Below are 22,066 nucleotides of genomic sequence, written 5' to 3' on the forward strand. Positions count from 1 at the left end.
CGGGCGCGCGCACACGCCGGGCGCGCTGCCGGTCGGCCTGTGTGCAGGCAGGGCCCGCGCGGGCCTCCGCATTCGGTGTCGCTTGGCCGGCGGGGAGGTGACGGGGACCCGCGCAGGCGGCCATGACCCAGGCAGAGAAAGGCGAAGCGGAGAACGGGAAGGACAAGGAGCGAGACAAGGAGCGGGAGCAGCGCGGAGCCAAGCGGCCTATCGTCCCCGCCGCCGTGCCCGAGTCCCTGCAGGAGGTGAGCCCCGCCGGCCTGGCAGGTTAGACATCGCCCTGCTGCAGCTCCCCAGCCCGAGTCACCCCAGCCCGCTCCCCTCGGGGCGCGGCTCCCCTCCTCCTCCCCCAGCCCCCTCGGGGCGCGGCTCCCCTCCTCCTCCCCCAGCCCCCTCTCCCCTCGGGGCGCGGCTCCCCTCCTCCTCCCCCAGCCCCCTCTCCCCTCGGGGCGCGGCTCCCCTTCTCCTCCCCCAGCCCCCTCGGGGCGCCGGTTCCCTCCTCCCCCAACCCCCTCTCCTTTCATGTAGCTCATCCCTTCCGCCCCACAACACTGCACGTTCCTCCGCGGTCTGATCAGGTCTTTCTCCCCTGCCGGCTGTTCCTTTCTCCTCGCCGCGTCTCGCTGCTCTCCCCTTGCTGCCCCCAGCGCGCCCCCCACTTTCTGCACGAGCAGCGCTCTTCTTTCTCCTCGCATTGCCCCTTCCCCGCTGCACCTTGTGCTAGCTGTGCCCCCTTCCCCTTGTGCTAGCTGTGCCCCCTTCCCCTTGTGCTAGCTGTGCCCCCTTCCCCTTGTGCTAGCTGTGCCCCCTTCCCCTTGTGCTAGCTGTGCCCCCTTCCCCTTGTGCTAGCTGTGCCCTCTTCCCCTTGTGCTAGCTGTGCCCCCTTCCCCTTGGCAGCTGCACCCGCATTCTCCGCAGGGAAGACCCCTGAGACGGAAGGGAAAGGGGCTGCCCTAGGAATCCAAAGAGATTCCTTGTTGCCCTCTCTGGCCAGGACAGAGGAGTCTCAAAGGCAGCTAAATCATCTTATTGTAAAGTTCTTCTTTTTAACCTTGTCTAGTTTGGAAGAACTTTGATCTGTGCTAGCTGATTATTTTTCCCTTCTCAAAGGCTTTCCTGCCATGTGGGAATAGAGCAAGCATCTCTTTTTCTATGGTACCCGGGGTACTTCAAAACATGTGCTGGGGACATCCTCAGAACTGTTTTCAGAGTAGCAGCCGTGTCCGGTCCCTCTTAGTCCTCAGAACTGTGTAACTGGCATTGTTGATCTTATCCATGTTAAATCCGGAGCAAATATAAGTTACAAGCATCAGTTGTAGAGTCATTTTGAGATATTAAATGTTTAGCATCTGCCTGCATTACACACACTTTGGCATCCTGAGACAAAATTTTCCTTTTGTACACTAGTGTGAAGCATTTTGTGAGTATCCCAGCTGGCTGCCTTTTTCCACCCAAGACTTGCATTTCAGTGGTTTTGTATGTATATAGATTAAGCACTTTGAAATCCTTTGGGATAAAAGGCACTACTTTATAATGTACATTTATAACAACAGGGAGGGGGTTCATTTGTAGAAGGTGGCAGTTCAGGGAGAAGTGACTGTAAACCCAGGAAGATATTAGGCAATTATAGGCAGAAGTGGACTACACTTATGGACATGCATGTAGTATACTACTGTGTATTTCAATGTTTCCAGCAAATACAAAGCAACTTCATTGTTGTGATACATCCTGGATCAACAACTCTGAGAATTGGGAGAGCCACTGACACGCTTCCTGTTAGTACTCCCCATATCATTGCAAGAAGACAGAAACATCAAGGACAGCCTGTATACAAAGATAGTTGGCTCCTAAGAGATGGACTCAATGTAAGTGCCATGTTGTTCAGAAATTGTAACAATTCAAGGCCAGCTAAAACTGACTATTGGTTATGAATTGTGGGTTTCGTATTTTCCCTGTTATTAAATTCAAACATACTTTTCCGAAGAAACACCATGATTGTTTAAAACTAATATCAAAAGAATGAAAGAAAAGACCGCTCAGTAAAAATTGTGACTAAACAACAAAGAAAATACATTAATAGGCAGTTAGGTGAAATTGTTATTACTGGTGGTCAAGGTTACTGTTGGTATAAGTAGGTGCCACTCTACTGAAGTTAACAGAATTGCACAACTTATGCACTTTGAGCACCTCTACTTGTTCTGAACGCATTAAATGAAAGAATCATATGCACACATTACAAGCTCTTTAACGGATCTTCCTATTTGCTTCCATCACACATTACATTCATGTTTTGGGAATGGTGGTTGGAGTGGAATAAAGTTAAAATCTGATGATTTCATTTGCAGCATATTTAAAATGAAGTTTGTAATTTATTTAATACATTACGCAGTATAATCTCTTTTAAGAATATGATTGAGCAAATTTAGTTTAAATAATTTAAATGTACACAGTTGATATTTATAATTTGAGTCTTTCATGTAAATTAATTCACCAAATTAGTATCTTCAGTATTTTTACATTTTATTTTCTTTAGGCATTACTTAGGCCTGGTCTACACGGGAGGAGGAGCGAGCTAAGTCGGTCTAAGTTACGCAACTTCAGCTATGAAAATAGCGTAGCTGAAGTGAATGTACTTACCGAGCTGTCTTCACTGCAGTAGGTCAACTACTGACACTCCCCCGTCGACTCTGCCTATGCTTCTCGCGCCGGTGGAGTACCGGAGTCGACAGGAAAGCGCTCGGTGGTCGATTTATCGCGTCTTCACTAGAGTTAATGGAAAGACTCTAATTTGACTTCAGTTGTGTGTTTGGGCTTGTGAAACAAATGAGTGTTTTCCAAAAGTCATTGTACATTCACCATACTTGCATTCTCATCATCTCGTCATTTAATCGCTATAGGGATCTCACATATTTTACTGACTGTCAGCTTCAGTATTCATTATACAGAGTTGTATACTTTATCTGTACACCTCTACCCCGCTATAACGCGGCCCGATATAACACAGGTTCGCATATCGCGCGGTAGCAGCAGGGCTCCAGCGGCGCTTTAAAGGGTCCAGGGCTCCGGCTGCTGCGGGGAACCCCGGACCCTTTAAATCACCGCTGGAGCCCTGCCGCCCCTACCCCAATATAACGGCGTTTCACCTATAACGCGGTAGGGATTTTTGGCTCCCCACAACCATGTTATATCGGGGTTGAGGTGTATTTTGGAAGAGAGCTTTTTATGCTGTATGTGATGGTTTTTTTTTTTTTTAGAAACCTGAAAGTACTGAGCAAAGACAAAATGGCCTTAAAATGGTGGATCAAGCAATATGGTCCAAAAAGATGTCAAATGGTGCAAGGCGTATACCAGTGTCACCTGATCAGGTAACTCATTCATAATTGTTTGTTAAATTGTTCTGTTATACAGTAGTTCAATTTGATATCTTCTAAAGGGTAAAAGGAGAGCAGTTCATGCAACAGTAAGCAACATATGTGCCTTGGCCATACAGAAGAGGAAAGTGCATTCTCAAAATGACCCTTCAATATATTTTTCCACTTGTGCATAAAAGATGATTGGCCAAATATTTCCTAATAATGCATGACTTAATTTACATTACAGGCCCGATCATACAACAGACAGATGCGACCGGCTATTCTAGATCACAGCTCTGGGAACAAATGGACAAATACGTCCCATCATCCTGAGTATCTGGTAGGAGAAGAGGTAGGAATTCACTTTTCCCTTGAAACAAGGTGCTGATAGCGTCCTTTAATGCAAATATTTAAATTCACAATTTGATATACACCTCTACCCCGATATAACATGAATTCGAATATAACACGGTAAAGCAGCACTCCGGGAGGGCGGGGCTGCGCACTCCGGTGGATCAAAGCAAGTTCGATATAACGCAGTTTCACCTATAACGCGGTAAGACTTTTTGGCTCCCGAGGACAGCATTATATCGAGGTAGAGGTGTAATATGTATCAAAAGGCAAGTTACCCTAAATATTCAAACAGTAGATAATGATGAAGTCTCTAGCTGGGGGAAGGGGAGAATCCTCCCAAAGAGGCTACATAACCATTTAGTGTCATGTAGCATGACATGAAAATTCCCTAACCTGGAAAAAAATTAGAGTAAACTAGTTCTTTTAAGAATCCTTTTCCTATGTTGTTTTTTCCTCGTACAAATAAAACATCAATGATTAACGCAAGAAACTTTTTAGTTAGTTGTTAATAAAAGCAATAGGTCAGATCCTCAGCTAGTGTGTAAATTAGCATTTCTTCATCGACTAAATTAAACTGTCCCATTGTGTATAGTGTACAGAAAAGGCAAGAAATCAGTGACCAGATCTGCACAAGGCATCATATGCCACATAATTTGTTCATTGATTATTTCAGTACTTCAGAGTGTTTTATTAAGCACTGTTTTTCTCTCTAATCTGGTTTAATACTTGAAATATGTTACCAACCACTCCATGGGATTATTTCTATTGTTATGCGTATTCAGATGATTTTTAGTTTCAGATCTTGAACTATTTACCCATTTTTTTTCCTATTCTGTATTGGATTGTCCAATCATGTTCCCATTGTTGTAATTGGAAAGCACTTTCCATTTGAGAAGAGGTTACTTTTTAAAAGTATTGCAGTAATGTGTAGGGGCCCTGATCCTGGATCAGGGCCACGTTGTGCACTGTGTGCGTACAATCTGTTGACTCAGCTACCGAACAGAACAGATTGTTATCATTAATTATTAACCTTTCTTTCTCTTTTCTCTTCAGGCGCTATATGTTAATCCTTTAGATTGTTATAATATTCATTGGCCTATCCGAAGAGGACAGTTAAACCTTCACCCAGGGCCTGGCGGCTCCCTTACTGCAGTACTAGCAGATCTTGAAGTTATCTGGTCGCACGTAATACAAAAATATTTGGAAATACCACTGAAAGACTTAAAGGTGAGCTTGTGGTCACTTTCTGTTCTGCTGAGTAAGTTATTTTAACTCCATCTCTTGCATTGTCCGGAGGGTTCCAGAGGGTGTCAACTAAAGAGACACCTAAGATATCTTACTCTTGCCGCTGACAGTGTTGTCTCTCAACCTTTTGGTAAATTCTGTCCCCCAGCGTGCATAGCTCCCATAGACTTTACTTGGAGTTCTGTGCACTTATCTGACGGCAGCATTTGGTACTGAAACTTTAAAAGTAAGTTGGATTGTCTTTGAAAATTCAAATTAATAAAATATTTCACTTCATTGTTCTGTGTTCATAGGTTGATTAGAGTTGTTAAGGCACTGAGGTCTAGAATCACAGAATCTAAGGCCAGAAGGAACCACCAGATTATCTACTCTGACCTGCACATCGCAGGCCACCAACAGCACATCCAGGCTAAACCTGCTTAATTGTTCTTATTGAGCAGGTGGCTTTTCTTGTGTCTGCCATGTTATTGCATGAAATGTTTTTAAACATTTCTTAAGCTCCTATAAATACAGACATTTGATACCACATTGAACTGAATTTTTAAATGATGAAAATAAATGTTTTTTTACATAACCACTCTTTCTCCAATTGTTCTGCTTCTTCTCAGTGCCTTTACATCTGTATTTTTTCAGTAGCGTACCATGGGGCATCTAGCATTCTAGCATATATGAAGGAATTATTTTGAACTCTACATTGATTTGAAGGCTGCCCTTAATTTGCTTTTTTCTTCAGTATTACAGATGCATTTTACTAATACCAGACATCTATAATAAACAACATGTGAAAGAACTCGTACATATGATCCTAATGAAGATGGGCTTTTCAGGTAAAAGTGAATAAGTGCGCATTTAATATTAATTTGTATAGCTTAAGGATTTTTTTAAAGGTATCTGATTTCTGAGCCAGACCCACTTTCTATTCTGAGACTGGTACCCCTGGCCTCTTGCCAGTCACTATTGCAACTCTTGTCTCTCGTGACAGGGCTAAGTAGTGAGCCAGCTTTATGGCAAGTTACTCATGCTCTTCGTTTACTTGTTAAAAGACCAAACTGATCACTTCAGGTGAGGCTTCCTCCCCACCAACCTACACAAAGTAAATCATAAAGCAGCTCTTGAATTGGGATACCTTGCATGGTAACAGACTGATGTCTGAAGCCTCAGTGCCGTCTTATTGCTGTTGCATTTTAGTGATTGGTGAAATGTCAGTGCAAAGAATGTTGAGATCCTTCAGGGTTTCAAATAAAGGGTCTATATAAATGCAAGGTGCTGTTATTCTCCTTTTCACTGCTGGATTGTACAAAAGTAGTATCTGGATGACCTAAATATTTACACTCTAAGCAGGAGATGATTTAAAAAAAATATTTATAAAGTAAAGTACATTGATTTTTGAACGGTTGAATTGTTTGCTCTTCAATTTTTTTCCCCTAGTTTGAAAGTCCTTTCTTTTTATAGGAAATAGGGACATTTAATTCCCTTTCAGTTCATAAAGCTAACAAACTTTCTATATAATGTGGTGGGGTTTTTTTGTTTTGTTTTTGTTTTTTTTGAAAGTCCAAGACTCACTTTTTGTGTCACATTATATTTTGTTTATTAGAGTCACCATAGCACTGGCAGTGTAAATTGCTGTATGAACAGAGTGCTTAAGTTTAAACTTATCAAACAGTCCTTGCAGGAGCCAGAAAGTCCACTTCTGTATTCGGCACTTAAAACTCTTAAACAGATTTGAAAGATCAACAGAGAGGCTTAGAAATTGGCAACAAATAAGTTATACAATAGTTAACATACTAAATGATGATAAAATGTGGTTAGTTGCAAGTCATTAGAGCAGGGGTTCTCAAATGGGGGGGTCGTGACCCTTCAGGGGCTTGCAAGGTTATTACATGGAGGGTTGCGAGCTGTCAGCCTCCACCTCCAAACCGTGCTTCACCTCCAGCATTTATAATAGTGTTAAATATAAAAAAACGTGGTTTTAATTTATAAGGGGGGGGTGTCACACTCATAGGTTTGCTGTGTGAAAGGGGTCGCTAATACTAAAGTTTAAGAGCCACTGCATAAGCATATATATATATCTCTCCTCGTGTGCTTTTTATGTTTAATATCCTTTATTGTTTATTATTCCTGAGCATTCTCACAGCAACAAATAGTTTCCTCTTCCTTGCTGGACACCAGCAGTATGAACTTGCTTAGCCTTTTCTGTATCTGATAAAGAAAATTCATAAGATAAAAGGAAGGGACGTTCTATCTGAAAGGTTTATGTAGGTGGGAGGAAAACAACCAGCAAAAGAAATACATGTATATGAATGAAATTGATTTGCTGCTTCTTTTTAAGATGAAATAGCCAGTTAGGTCCCTTTGGCACTTTACAGGTGTTTCCTAACTCAGACCTGTAGCTTTTGGTTGGAAGGTCTTACTCTTAGGGTTGCATACCCTAATGAGGAGAATACTACATGTTTAATGGTATGTGGAAAGAAAAAATGTTCGTTCTTTGACTTTAAAGGCTTATGTCTACATTGTTGTGCATACAGGAAAAAGTAGCAACATACAAGAGGCTGACACACAGTTCTTCAATTCTTCCAAACTTTCCTCCTGTTCCTCTAAGCCTGTTTGATGACAAAGTTTTAAAAAAATTAAAGTCTCCATTTTTAGTTTTTCTTTGGCTAAGTCTGACGGATTAAACAGTGAACGTGAGGGTGCATGAGTATGAAACTCTGGAAAGTTATAGAAGTTAAAATATTATCAACATCTCCACTTGAGGGTGCCATTTCCTAAACATTAACTCAGAGTTGAGCTGAACTAATTACTGAATGTAACTACTAAACTCCATGTCTTCTCTTTAAAAGACCTACATTTAAATTTAGTCCTTATATATTGTTCTACAAACTACTTGCCTAAAATGAGGAATTCTCTTCCTTCAGAGTTCAGAAGAAGGGGATTTGAAGGGAGTCTTTGTTTAGTACTCTTCAAGTGAAAGTGTATGGCGGGGGTGCAAACATGAAGAAAATGTTTGTGAGGGTTGAAAGTGGGTTGAAGGGGATGCACAGAAGCATGGTATCAAACCTTGTTTATCCATTTAAAGAACTTACTCAAAACTTAAAAAGGAAACGACTGAATTAAAACCAAAAATGTGAGAAAAATGCCTTCTCTGTGTGACATGGGGGCCCATTGGTGGCTCACTACTCTGTGTCAGCAACTCTTGTCAGGCCTGACATACTCAGTATACACCAACTCGCTGTTGTCATAATCTGTCTAAAAGGTGTCATGTGAGGTGTATGCAAACTGATAACATGCTGATTATAAGACTTATAAATACATACTAGAATTTTATGTTCTTAAAATGTGTTTGCCAAGCAATGTATAAACCTAGCCAGCCTTAAACAAAGGAATGCGTATTTATATGTCTGACCAGCCTGATCGTCAGGAAGGGACAAGGAAGGTACATTTACAAACAAGATAAACATAGCCATCAAATTAGCAAGTGGGTTAGATAGCCTTTTAACTTTCACAGTGAGAGGAGAAGACTGCAAAAATTAACAGCTCCCTGGTGGACACAGCAAGCGGAGCCCCCAGTGTGGCTTCTTGCCTCCTGAAGCAAGGTTATTGAATTTTGGAAAATATAAGCAAGGGCAGAGAGCCATTTTAGCATCCATCACTTGAGGGAGTGAAAGGGCCAGAGTTCGTGAAATCACAGAACTTTCGTCTTTCAGGTAAGAGGGCTGAAGTCTCTGGGATCTGAGTATAGGTGAGAAAACTGCTTAGGCAAAGATTGTAACTTGATGAAATTGTTTGTTTTAGAAGCATTTTTACTTTTGTTTATTTGTAATCATTTCTATCCTTATTCCTATTTGATTTCACTTAAACCTATGACTTTTTGTTAGCAAATGTTTTACTATAAACCAGTGCAGTGCTTTGATTGAAATAAGTTTCTCGAACCCCAGTTAAAGTAATGAGCTGCTGTTTACTTTCTTTTTAAAGGAGCAGAAAACTTAACTTCTGTGACTATTCCAGGAGAGGTGGACACCACAGGGCAGACAGTTTTGGGGAAATTTGGGGCTGGAGGAATGTTGGGCTCACCCTGCAAAAAATAACTGGGCGGTGGAAGCCAAGGTGTGACCTGCATGCTTGTAGGCTGGCTGTTGGTCTCAGGGCTGTGAACCGAACAGCTTAGCACTTAAGGCACTCAGAGGTGCAGGACAGTTGGTGACATGACCCCCTACTGGTCTGGGTTAAACCTCAAAGTATCACAGCCTGCTACTGGTAATAGAAGCCCTTTAATACCCGCTACAAAATTAAGGTTGATGTTAGGTCCAGATTCTTTCCGAAATCCATAAAAGCAAGGAAACTTTCAATGTAGACGTCCACTTCGCCCTTAATTTATCTTTCCTAAAGGCTTAAAAGATCTCTTCACCAGTGGGGAGGTGAAAACTTTTCCTGGCAAATGTGGCTATTTTGCACAATTTAAACTTTCAATACAGGATTAGGACCTCAGTGTTATATATTTTAAAAATCTACTACACAAAAACTGTGTTTACTTTAAATGTCTGGAGCTTGGTTTAAAACCAGACTTAATCTTCCTCTCATATTTTTAGGTATAGTGATCCATCAGGAGTCTGTCTGTGCTACTTTTGGAAGTGGCTTAGGTAGTGCGTGTATAGTAGATGTAGGGGATCAGAAGACAAGTGTTTGCTGTGTAGAGGATGGAGTTTCACACCGTAATACCCGGTAATTTTTTCTTTATGAGCAAAATTACTACAAAACCACTAAAGAGGGTGGGGTGGAGATGTTTTATCTTACATTACTTGTTTTTAAAGTAAAAAAGATTTATTAGTAGATATGCATAAGGGCAACACCTTATTCATGTAGTTAATTGTTTTTTGGTTTAATACTTAGGACTTTCACAACAGGAGCATCCTATTCTACTATATGATCCGTATTAGAAAGTTTTTGCTTCTGTAAAGAGAGCGGGAGCTGGCCCTATGTGCTATGTAAACTATGTGAACAATATTGTCCATGTTTGTTTTTAGGCTGATACATAATGTTAGCTCTGGGCAAAGTGAATGAATTAACGTTCATCTATTTCTTTCTCTTTTTTGAAGGTTGTGCCTTGCATATGGTGGATCTGATGTATCAAGGTGTTTTTACTGGCTTATGCAGCGAGCTGGGTTTCCTTACAGGGATTGTCAGTTAGCTAATAAAATGGACTGCCTTCTCCTTCAGCACTTAAAAGAGACATTTTGTCATTTAGACCAGGTGGGGAAAAAGTCTTAAGCTTAAGTTGTTGATTCTACATGACAGTTTTTGGAACAATGATTATCTTGTCTTCCTGAGTTGGGTGAGGATTTGCTTGTGAATTATTAGTAATTAATTAATTCCCCGTTAATATAAAGTATACTTAAAAGGTTTCTAATGTTAGTATCCAGTTGTAGCATCAAATGACCTTGTTATATTTGTGCATAAAACCTTTCACTGTCCTATAACCATGATACCAGGCAGTTATTACATGAACGCTTGCATTTAGATACAAAATATTTGCACATATACATCTCAAAAGGTGTTTGCCATTTCTACATTTAAGAAATCAATAAAAGTTTAAAACACTTCCAACTCCACATGTTTTTCCTGGAGTTCAAAAACACAAGCAGAGATTTTCCTTTGAAAAGATGGAGGGGTTGGTGTAGACACTTTACAACTTAGATTTATGGCTCTGATAACACACATTCCATTCTTTTTTTACACTTTGGCCTGTACTTAAAACATGCATGTCTGACATGGTTTGTCTTCTTGATATTGCTTGTCTTTGAGAGATGGAAGCACAAACCTTTAGGAATTTCTTTGATTAGCTTTAATATTTTATAACATCTCTAACTAAACATATTCACTGTTATGTTTCCAAACATTCTGGCTATAACATACTTGTAGCTATGGCTTAATTTTCAGTAAAGGTGTAAACAAGTGTGTAATGTCCTAATTAAAAATAAGTTAAAATAATTTTATTAATATAATTTTTGCATCACTATTGAGGGCTCCCCACAGCAAACTTCTTGCTGAGCTCCTTCCATATGGTTCAGTTAATCCTCTGGGTTGTTGAGTCACGTAGTTCCCATGTTAGGCCCCAGTCCTACAACAGGTTCCACTAACATGGGATTCCACTACCCAAGCACAGCCATGTTGACTTCAGTGGGAATCTGCATGCAGAAAAGGCTGCATTAGCAGATCCTGTTGCAGGACAAAGGCTTTGGAAAACAGGAAATACAAACAAAATTCAGATTCATAAGGGAGTTTCATTATTATTTTTTGTCTTGATGAATACAAGTAAAAAGCTTTGAGAGAGTAATCTTAGACTGTACAGAATTGATTACCTTTGTTGCCATATTCCATTCAAAATAGGATATTTCTGGACTGCAAGACCATGAGTTTCAGATTCGTCATCCAGACTCTCCAGCCTTATTATACCAGTTCCGATTAGGGGATGAAAAACTACAGGTAAATTCAATATGTGTGTGCACACAATAATAAAACCTTGTGACAAAGTCAGGCCGGACAGGTGCAAGAGGGTACTTAAAGGCGGATATATTAGCCCTTGAATGTTAAAGGCCCTTTTTCCTGTAAGCGGAGAAGGGGTTACCTCAGGTCAATTAGGGACACCTGAATCCAATTAAGGGTTGTCTGAGGCCTTTAAAAACCCTTTTTCTGGGGAGAGCAAAGGAGGAGAGAGAGAGACACATGCACGCACGCTGCTACCAGGCTAATGCAGCAGGGGAATAAGGCTGTTCCAGGATGAGAGGCTGTGCTTCTTCCCATAGGGGAAACAGCCAAACCTGAGTGCCTGCTAGAGGAAAGACTGGCACCCCAGGGCAACCAACTGGACGACACCTTGCCCCAGCAAGGGGGGCAGCGAAAGGTACCCCCCTAGGGTTTTTGTTCAGGAGACTGTTTCCTCTTGTTTGGTGGAGAATCACCCCTTAGGCTGACCCTCAGGCCTGCCCTGAAAATACGACCAAGGGAGCACGGAAGGGGGAAGGCAAACCCTGGCTGAGTGGGGCTGATTACCCCAGGCCTGCCATCACGACAGGGGGAAACTCTAAGTCTGGCAAAAGAAAAGAGGTGCCTTGCCACAACTTTAAGAATGGCCATACTGGGTCAAACCAATGGTCCATCTAGCCCAGCATCCTGTCTTCTGACAGTGGCCAATGCCAGGTGCTTCCTAGGGAATGAACGGAACAGATAATCCTCACGTGATCCATCCCCTGTCTCCCATTCCCAGCTTCTGGCCGTAATATACTGAGTTCGCATATCTGTCACTACCCTCCCACAGCATATGCCCCATTGCCCAGTACGCCATAGAATGCCTTACTAAGCTGCTTCTTACTGTGTCACATTTTACTGGATGTACCCTACAAAGGTTGTATGCTTTAACAGTACTTATGAGCACTTCGTTAAAAGCTGTTAAAATCAATTTACTATAGATAGGAGCATCTCTAATGCATCACTGGTGAGCACCTCATCTGACATATCCTCCTATCTGTGGACCTACATCCTATACTTGATAAATGCTGATATATCCGTTTTTTTTTCCTCTCTCACTACTGTGACTTTTTGTAATACACTTGCAATGCTGATGAATACTAGTTGATAGTCTGATACCACATTTAAAATATATATAATATGCGTGTGTTTGTGTTTTTGTAATAGTTTACAACTCAGTTTAAAGAGGACTCGGATACTTCTCCCTGTTAAAAGGCTATTTGAAACAAAGTAGTAATCTGTTGATTCTGAGGCATGAGACACTTTACAGTTGTAAATCCATTAAAAAATATTAGGCTGTATTTTAAAAAGAATATTTGTTTAATGGACAGACATTGAACTTGAAAAATATTTGTTTAAACAGAAAATTGTATTAAACTTTTTCATCTTTCACTACCCAGGCTCCGATGGCTCTGTTTTATCCAGCAACTTTTGGAATTGTTGGGCAGAAAATGACATCTTTGCAACACAGGTCACAAGGTGACCCAGAGGATCCTCATGATGAACATTATCTATTAGCTACCCAAAGTAAACAAGAGCAGGTGTGTTAATGTTTAGTTTTTACAGAAAACTACCATTTACCCAGGAGTTAATATAATTATTACCTGTGTGTGTTTCTCCCACCATTGAAAAGAAGCCATCTCTAAGTTGAGAGATGTCAGCTGTTCTATGGCCAAAGCATTACAGAACAGGTTTTAGGCAGGGAAGTGAAGAATAACTTGTCCAGTAGAGACAACGGAGGCAGCTTATGTAGGCCAAAATGTAATTGCCCACCTTAGAATTTGGCCAGAACACTGAAGCTAACGCAGTTTTGCAGAAATTGCCATGGAGTTTTTACCAACTACACCTACTCAGGATCTCTGTCTTTACATCTCATCTGAAAGGCAGCATCTTTAGCATGCTTTTTAATAATTATAGAAGGTTAGTTTTGTAATTATATGCTAAATGTCACTCTTGGCCTGAGTAATGGAGACATTCAGCACAACTTTTTGTAGTAAATGAAATCTCTCATAATTTGCATTTCTTTTTCACAAAGACTTATTAAAAAACCTGTTTACAGTGAATTATGAATAATTTAAATTATTATACAGCACTTGGAGCATTCATAAATATTAAGTAATGGGAATAATTAAAAATGTGCACAAATCCTTTAACTACTGTAAAACTTATATGGGGTAAAAAAATTAACTGATTTGTAACAAGCAAATGTATAGGATTTTGTATCAATTTAAGGCAAATCTACAGAGGTTTTGTACTATTAAAACTATATGGGTTTAGAAAATGTAATGGGAATAATGACTTGTCTACACTTATCAGAGGGGTAGCCGTGTTAGTCTGAATCTGTAAAAAGTAACAGAGGGTCCTGTGGCACCTTTAAGACTAACAGAAGTATAGGGAGCATAAGCTTTCGTGGGTAAGAACCTCACTTCTTGCATCTGAAGAAGTGAGGTTCTTACCCACGAAAGCTTATGCTCCCTATACTTCTGTTAGTCTTAAAGGTGCCACAGGATCCTCTGTTACTTTTGTCTACACTTGAAACACTACAGTGGCATAGCTGCAGCACTGCAGTCTAGACACTATCTATGCTAACGAGAGGGGTTCTCCTGTCAGTGTAGGTCAGGGGTCGGCAACCTTTCAGAAGTGGTGTGCCGAGACTTCATTTATTCACTCTAATTTAAGGTTTCGCATGCAAGTAATATATGTTAACATTTTTAGAAGATCTCTTTCTATAAGTCTATAATATATAACTAAACTATTGTTGTATGTAAAGTAAATAAGGTTTTTAAAAGGTTTAAGAAGTTTCATTTAAAATTAAATTAAAATGCAGAGCCCCCCTGGACCGGGCAGTATGAGTGCCACTGAAAATCAGCTTGCGTGCCGTGCCATAGGTTGCCTACCCCTGGTGTAGGTAATCCACCTTCTCGAGAGGCAGTAGTGAGGTCGACAGGAGAATTCATCCATCGACCAAACACTGTCTACATGGGGCCTTCGGTCTGTTTAACTGTGTCACAAAGCTGACCTAGTTTTCTAGTGTAGACCAGGCCTAAATTAAACTGATATAAGAACCTCTTATAAAAGTATAACAATCCACACTAAAAGAACAGGAGTACTTGTGGCACCTTAGAGACTAACAAATTTGTTAGTCTCTAAGGTGCCACAAGTACTCCTGTTCTTTTTGCGGATACAGACTAACACGGCTGCTACTCTGAAATCCACACTAAGGGGTTATACTGCTTTAACTATGTGTAGATAAGCCCCCATAGATAAAACTTCTATATTTGTGGAAACTACATTATGACTAACAGAAGTATTGGGAGCATAAGCTTTCGTGGGTAAGAACCTCACTTCTTCAGATGCAAGGGGGGAGGGATAGCTCAGTGGTTTGAGCATTGGCCTGCTAAATCCAGGTTTGTGAGTTCAATCCTTGAGAGGGCCATTTAGGGATCTGGGGCAAAAATCTGTCTGGGTATTGGCCCTGCTTTGAGCAGGGGGTTGGACTAGATGACCTGAGGTCCCTTCCAACCCTGATATTCTATGATTCTATAATGACATTCACCCAGTCCCACAAATTTTTAAAGACTTGCATCTGAAGAAGTGAGGTTCTTACCCACGAAAGCTTATGCTCCCAATACTTCTGTTAGTCTCAAAGGTGCCACAGGACCCTCTGTTGTTTTTTACAGATTCAGACTAACACGGCTACCCCTCTGATACATTATGACTTTATGCTATGATACCCATTTGAAATGTTTGATGGACTTCTAAAATGAGGTTGTTGTTTTTTTAAAGTTGTGGTTTAGAATAATATTTGGATGGGGTGGAAATGCAACATTCAACATTTCTTTTCGGTAAGCTAAAGAGAAGCAAAAGAAAAATTAGTGCTATATTATTTGAGTCATTAGAACACTGTTCCTACGCCAAAGCAACCTGCGAGGATTTGAAATTTAATTTTTTAAATTAATAAAATTAACTTACCAATTTATTATTTTGTTTTTAAGTCTGCGAAAGCTACAGCTGATAGGAAGTCCATGTCTAAGCCTGGTGGATTTGAGGGAGACTTGCGTGGCCAGTCCTCAGACATTTCAGAGAGGATGTATCCACAAGAAGTGGAACTGGGATCCTCTCAGAGTGATTGTATAATAGCTGGAAATGAGTCTGAGGAACCCCTAGCAGCACACATGTCCAGGAAAACCGCTATATCCCAGTTTGAAGGCAAAGCACTAGGCCTTGACAAAGCCATTCTTCATAGTATTGACTGCTGTGGTAAGAACTATATTTGCATAATACTGTAATTAGATCCCAATCACTTGGTCCAGACGAAATTCCAACATCTTTCATTACCTTACAGAAACTAGAATTCTCTCCTTTAGCTTTGTTGTCTAGAAAATAAGTTGCTGTACTATCTCTCATTTCCAGTGCTTTATGAAAGCCCATTTTTGTTAAATATCTTCATGCTGTTAGTAACTGAGAAATGTCTGCTTCTACAATAACTTTCACTAATCCTAACTACTTTGACTTTTATGCAGTTTTTCATAATCCAAGTTTAGGTAGTATTAGCACTTCAGTTTTTTATATATATAATCTCTTATCATTCCAGCCTCTGATGATACCAAAAAGAAGATGTATAGTTCTATCCTAGTAGTGGGAGGAGGTCTGATGTTTCATAAAGCTCAAGAATTTCTTCAGCATCGAATTCTCAACAAAATGCCTCCTTCTTTCAGAAGAGTTGTTGAAAATGTAGAAGTCATTACAAGACCGAAGGTATGATGTTAATGAAGCTGAATTAATGAACTATTCATAGACTATTTGAAATCTAAAGGTTTAATAATCTATTATTTCAGAGCTATCACAGTCCAGTTACATGCCTTATGGGAGACCTCAGATCAGATTGTTTTTCAGATCGCTATACTATAAGCTACCACTACGGATATATGTATCTGGAGGTAGAATGACTAGTTATAGTAGCCTTACAATTGATAGATTATTGCTAATTGCTTCTTTCAGAATAAGAAACGTAACCAACAGCTAGTAAAGTTAGTTTTAGGAAAAGGGACTCGGAATGGCCGTGGGGAATATGGTGAAAGATAACTAATCCTGTCTGCTTGTCAGTAACTTGATTTAACAGTAGCAAAGAAGGAAGAGTAAGAAATATAAGAGGATGCATAGTATTGAGTGTAAATAATTGGCATTAATCAGCTAAATTTCTAAAACCAAACTATTTAAGTATTCCCTTTTTCAATAGTTTTACTCGCAAGGCTTGATTTTCCTTGTTGATACACTGTAAAATCAGTGACTTCCAAGTTCCTTAATAAATTAAACATGGGGGAAAATATTTAGGTTTATCACACAAAAACGTTGGGGGAAATTGTTGGCCAGATTTTCAAAGGTGCTGAGTGAACTTTCATTAAATTAAATGGGAGCTGCTGGTATTTAGTACCTTTTGAAAAACAGATCTGTAATTTTTATGCAATCCTTGTTCTTAATTTTAGGATATGGATCCACGCTTGATTGCATGGAAAGGCGGTGCAGTTTTGGCCTGCCTGGATACAACCCAGGAACTATGGATATATCAGCGAGAATGGCAACGCTTTGGTGTCCGGATGTTACGGGAGAGAGCTGCATTTGTGTGGTAATCTAACAAGATTATAATGGAACCTCAATTGAATATTACTTTTCAAAATTGTCCTGTGTCCAAAGCAAGCTCATTTCCCCTGCTTGTGGTTTGAGACTTTTTTTTTTTTTTTTTTTTTTAAATGTGCTAGTTTTTGGCTGAGGTTTTTCAGAAGAACCTGAATTAGGTGCCAAAATCCTACTGAGTCAAAAGGGAAGTAAGTGCCTCAAATGCATGGGCACCTTTAAAAATCCCAGTTTTTGGCTTTTTAAAAACAGATTTCTGTGCACATGGTTGCTCCTGCTTTATCCAAATATATTATAAACAGTTATGTCACAAGTGAAACTTAAAGCTGCACATCATTGAAAAGCTATGTATAAAATACTAAAGTGGCATACTGTCATACATGCATTTGTAAATAAGTAACATTATATTGAGTGATTTGGTCTTAACTTTAGAAGCAGTAAATCTAGACCTGGAAGCTTTTAAAGGAAAATTGTGGTGCCTCTTAATAGGACTGATTTAAAATGTAATAGATCTTCTTCTTAAACATATAAAACCATTAAGACCAGAACCCTGTGTAAAAGTGAAATTAAGTACTGTTGAGGAACAAAGTATCTTAACACAGCTTTTTCCTTCGGTTTGATCTTCATGAATTTTATTTAATGCAATATTACTTCTCACACTTCTTTCGTTCTTTAGAAAAGAATCCATGTAATAAGTTTTTTTGTCCATATAAATATACAAACTTCTAGTGGTTACAAATACTTGGACAAGTTTAATGAAAAAAATGGAAAAAATAAACACAAGATACACATATCATCATCACTGTTAAATGTTTAGTAACACTAAAATGAGTAGCAGCTTACTGCTACTCTTCCTAGTGGTGTGTGTTCTTCCAGAATCAATGCTAACTTCAAAGAGAAAAAGACCATTTCTCTATGACAATTGAAGCTGTGTTTCACCTATTTTCTTGCATGTTTTCACTGTCAGGAAGACTTGTCAACATCCAAAACTACTGACAGTTATTGGCTCCTACCCCCTCCCCCCTCACTTAAAAATATCCCCAAAATGCTGCATCTGAGCCAGCACATCAGTGTTCAGCGCTATCACAGTACAGGCAGCAGGAGCTCACCTTTGACAGGTAGCCCTTATTCACACAGAAGGATGGAGAAGACCATGACCATGGAGAAGACCTTCTCGCTACTATCCACTGCTTAGACAGGCAAAAAAGCCTTAAACTAACTGTAAAAAGTCATCAAATGTTATCTGAAGTGACAATTTTGAAATCTCCAGCTCACCCACAGTGGTAGCACCCCGGTATTGTTAATCCCACCCTGCAACTATTTGATGGCAACATTCCGCATTATGGGGGAATATGCCCAGACCATTCCTGCACTGCTAGCGTTTAGTTTGTTGTGGCTTATCCCACCCTGTCTGTTATAGCAATCTACGCTAGACTGTAAATATAAACATCATAGGGATATGTCCAGCATTTTAGTGACTACCAAAGAGGCATCTACTTTTTAAAAAATAAAAGAAAATTTGTTTTTTTAAGAGCTAATTTTCTTGTCACTGAAAGTTTTCTGGGAAAATGCATTAATGTTAAAACACTGGTGTAATCTTAAATTAAAAGCAGTGAGCTATATCTTTGTGCCATTCCTGTACATTTGTTGCAGGCAGCTGAAGACAGTCTGTCTCTGACTTTTTTCATCCCAAGGTACTGGAAGCATAACCAAGCAATACCCAATCTGGTATCTTTGTCTGTCCAAGTTAAATATTGTTGCTAATTTTGCTGTAACAAAAAGGGTCCACAAATCTAACTGTATAAAACACTTATTTAATTTTTTAAAATGTGGTAGCTGAACTGTATTACAGAAAATGTACATATTTACAGAGATCATATTTGGATTTGATAGTCTTCACAGGGGTTCTGTACAATAAACATTTCATAATTCCACATGGTTATCAGTATCATCAGTGGGGGCTGACTTGCACATATGGCAGATGATTTCATGAACCAAACATGGGTATTGTGGCCTATCCAGTTGTTTCCTTCTTGCAGTCAGTCAGGGGGGGAAACAAGTGTTGCTTCTTAAGTGTATTTAAGTTCCTTAGCAGTTGAGCGTCAGACACTACAGGAAGAGAACTGCTATAACTATTACATAAATGTATTAAGTCCTTTATTTACACTACAAAACTTACTCAACACAAATTTATCATATAGGAGTATAATAATCTTATAGCATTAACAGTCCAGAGAAGGACATGAAGTTTTAGTTAAATTAAATCCAGTAAGCAGATAAAGGGGAAAAAACCCGCTAACATATGCACAAGATAAATTTAAACAATCTTATGAAACACAGAAAATGGTAATTTTTCTCCTCTCATCAGAAAATGATTCAAGATATTTTCCCCTCATGTTTTAATTTACCTATTTTTCTCCTTTTTTAGAATGTGTTTTAAACATAAGACCAAATCATGCCCCAAAGTCGATAGGACCATTAATTTTTAAAAAGTTTGTTTTGTTTTCCAAATACATTATGGTAACAATGATAATTCCATACCAAACTGACAATACCTATCTTTTCATTCTATACTTTCTTAATTTTAAAAACTAGCTTTACAATTAAATGACTAGCTTTAAATATTTCTTTATAATTATATAAAGAAGTTACAATACACTAGTGAATGGGTGGCTGCCTCTCCTATGTAGACTTTTATAGCTTCAGTTTCTCTTAACTGATTTTTGCCCTGAGCCTGCAATTAAGCAGTGAAGAGGCTGAAAGTAAAGCTTGTTTTATCCAGAATTAATTTCACCCAAGCAAACTCCTTTCAAATCCATCAAATGCCTTACAAAATCATATCCTGCTGCTGCTGAGACTGTGTTGATATTGTAGAACATAATACATTGTATTCCTCGGTTTGTATACATTTAGTGGTAGATCTCCAGCCACACACTAATTTTCTATTTGTGCTATGGGCCTGCCTCTGTGAACTAGAAAGATCTCTACAAAAGATGTCAATGTCCTTCATAAGACAATATTTTGGACAGCTCTTGAGAGCACATGGGAGAGTGTCTTTTGAATTTATTTCATTGAAAGAAACCACCATGTATTTGTGCAGAGAAGATATATTTTTCACGTCACTGCAGAAGAGGTTAAATGCAAGAGTGAACATACACTCAGCGTTATCTTTGTGGTTTCCTATGCTTTTGTGGCAAACAGCATCACACTCAGTAATGATAGAGCTTGAACTGAGGAAAATTATCTTATCTGCAATTTCTTTCTGAATAGCAAGCCATTGTACGGGGCCTTGTTCAGCAATTCTCCTTTTCTGCCACACATCGATAATGACATCACTTTGACAGTGCTTGTGCAGAAATTCAGCAAAAGCCAGGACAGTATGCTGAAAACACACTTCTTTTGGATATATAACCAGTACTTTAACAGGTTGTTGTAGCTCTGCACGATGGAAGAACATTTTCGTTGTAGCTGTTAATTTAAAAAAAAACAAAAAAACAAAAAACATATACTATATTGAAGTTAAACATTTTTAGCAGCAAATAAAATCAACATTTGAATGACTTCCTAAACTAGATACGGAGGAGTTATGTACTTGTAAAAAAATTTATTCCAGAAGGTTCATTTTTAAAAGGTTATATTATGCAAGTTAAATCACTAAATCATGCCTCTCACTGGCTGCGGTTCGTGGCTCCAGGCCAATGGGGGCTATGGAACGTCGCGCCCAGCACATCCCTTGGCCCAGGCCGCTTCCTGCACCCCCCATTGGCCTGGAGCCGCGAACCGCGATCGGCTGAACCTGCGGACGCAGCAGGTAAACAAACCGGCCCGGCCTGCCAGCGTGCTTACCCTGGTGTGCCGCATGCCAAAGGTTGCCGATCCCTGCACTAAATCAACCCTCATTTTGACTCCAAACCCCATCTACTAGGAAACTGCTTACACTTGTTGTCAAATAAGTCAGTGTGTCCCCATGAACCAATGCTGAAAATAGACTGAAAAAAACCCAGTTTTTACTACTAGAAGACAGTACAGGTTCCATTGTGTCCCAGTCACCTTTCAGTAACAGTGCTATAAACAGTTTTGTGCCATTTAATGTAAAACGGTGTCCTCACTCTGAAAACTGCAACGTTATTTTCAGAACTCAATGGTACAGAATTATTTTTTTGGCTAATTTAGTTTCTCATTTTGAGGATGTGGTTTAAACTTGTCGCTGACAATGAGTGGAGTCTTTATTTCCGATTCATGTATTTGTTTCTACTTGATGGCCATGACTTCTAAAGCAAAGGAGAGAGGAAGTGTAATAAAACAATGTGCTGAAATAAAGTGCATGCTGCCTGCACAGTGAGTATCCAAGAGCTAGTCTACGTATTTGTCAAATGGTATAATCTCCAGCTAAGACCAAAGTTTAGTACGGACCATACCCCGAGTTTTGTTTCTCTGTATTTTAGAAACATAATTCTAGTAGGCAAAGTGTAGGATGGAAACTAGGAAGTCTAAGAGGGAAATTAGCCAAAGAAACTCTCAGTATAGCTGAAGCAGGAAGATTACATGAAAATGGGTGGGTTTGCTGCACTACCAGAGAGCTAAGAGGTAACATTTGAGGAGAACAAGGCCATTGCAGAGACGTTAAATGGTTTCTTTGCTTCGTTCCTCACCTCAGAGGATGCTGGGGAGATACCTACTCTTTTCAGATAATAAAGATGAGATGCTGTCTAAAACTAAGGGGGTAGGAGGTGCTGAGCAAACTAAGATGAGCAGCAAAAAATTAGCAGGACCTGATGAGCAAAGAGTTCTGAATGAGGAAGCATGGGGCTAACAAAAAATAGGCACTAGGTACTGTATCAGAAGACTGGAGGGTAGTAAAATGTTGTGCCTATTTAAAAAAAAAAGGCTTCAAGGCTTATCCTTGGAATTACAGACTAGCGACCTTTACTTAAATGTGAGGTAAACTGGCTCAAACA

General features: G+C 39.7%; 2 protein-coding genes across 5 annotated transcripts in view; one reads left to right on the forward strand and one right to left on the reverse strand.

The window, feature by feature from the left end:
* ACTR8 (actin related protein 8) lies at positions 1-19,042 on the forward strand. The gene is made up of 13 exons (XM_054034534.1): positions 1-245; positions 1,695-1,865; positions 3,255-3,365; positions 3,601-3,705; positions 4,761-4,934; positions 5,686-5,779; positions 9,539-9,671; positions 10,046-10,199; positions 11,337-11,432; positions 12,875-13,015; positions 15,470-15,734; positions 16,069-16,232; positions 16,961-19,042. Exons 1-13 carry the CDS (start codon positions 123-125, stop codon positions 17,102-17,104), a joined length of 1,875 nt encoding a protein of 624 aa, XP_053890509.1. The 5' UTR covers positions 1-122; the 3' UTR covers positions 17,105-19,042.
* The window catches only part of IL17RB (interleukin 17 receptor B), a 21,709-nt gene continuing 18,549 nt past the window's right edge, over positions 18,907-22,066 (reverse strand). For all 4 annotated transcript variants that reach the window (XM_054034537.1, XM_054034536.1, XM_054034535.1 and 1 more), the window contains one exon: positions 18,907-20,576. In XM_054034537.1, coding sequence (XP_053890512.1) covers positions 19,936-20,576 — 641 coding nt within the window. In that variant the 3' untranslated portion in view covers positions 18,907-19,935. The remainder of the gene's footprint in view (positions 20,577-22,066) is intronic.

Source organism: Malaclemys terrapin, chromosome 7 (assembly GCF_027887155.1).
Source record: "Malaclemys terrapin pileata isolate rMalTer1 chromosome 7, rMalTer1.hap1, whole genome shotgun sequence".
Lineage (NCBI taxonomy): Eukaryota > Metazoa > Chordata > Testudines > Emydidae > Malaclemys > Malaclemys terrapin.

What these genes read in the sequence shown, in the direction of transcription:
- ACTR8 (XM_054034534.1), top strand. Translation starts at nt 123, where the DNA reads ATGACCCAGGCAGAGAAAGGCGAAGCGGAGAACGGGAAGGACAAGGAG. An exon ending in TCCTAAGAGATGGACTCAAT is followed by an intron (nt 1,866 to 3,254) that starts GTAAGTGCCATG and finishes TTTTTTTTTTAG; the next exon opens with AAACCTGAAAGTACTGAGCA. An exon ending in AGTATCTGGTAGGAGAAGAG is followed by an intron (nt 3,706 to 4,760) that starts GTAGGAATTCAC and finishes TTTTCTCTTCAG; the next exon opens with GCGCTATATGTTAATCCTTT.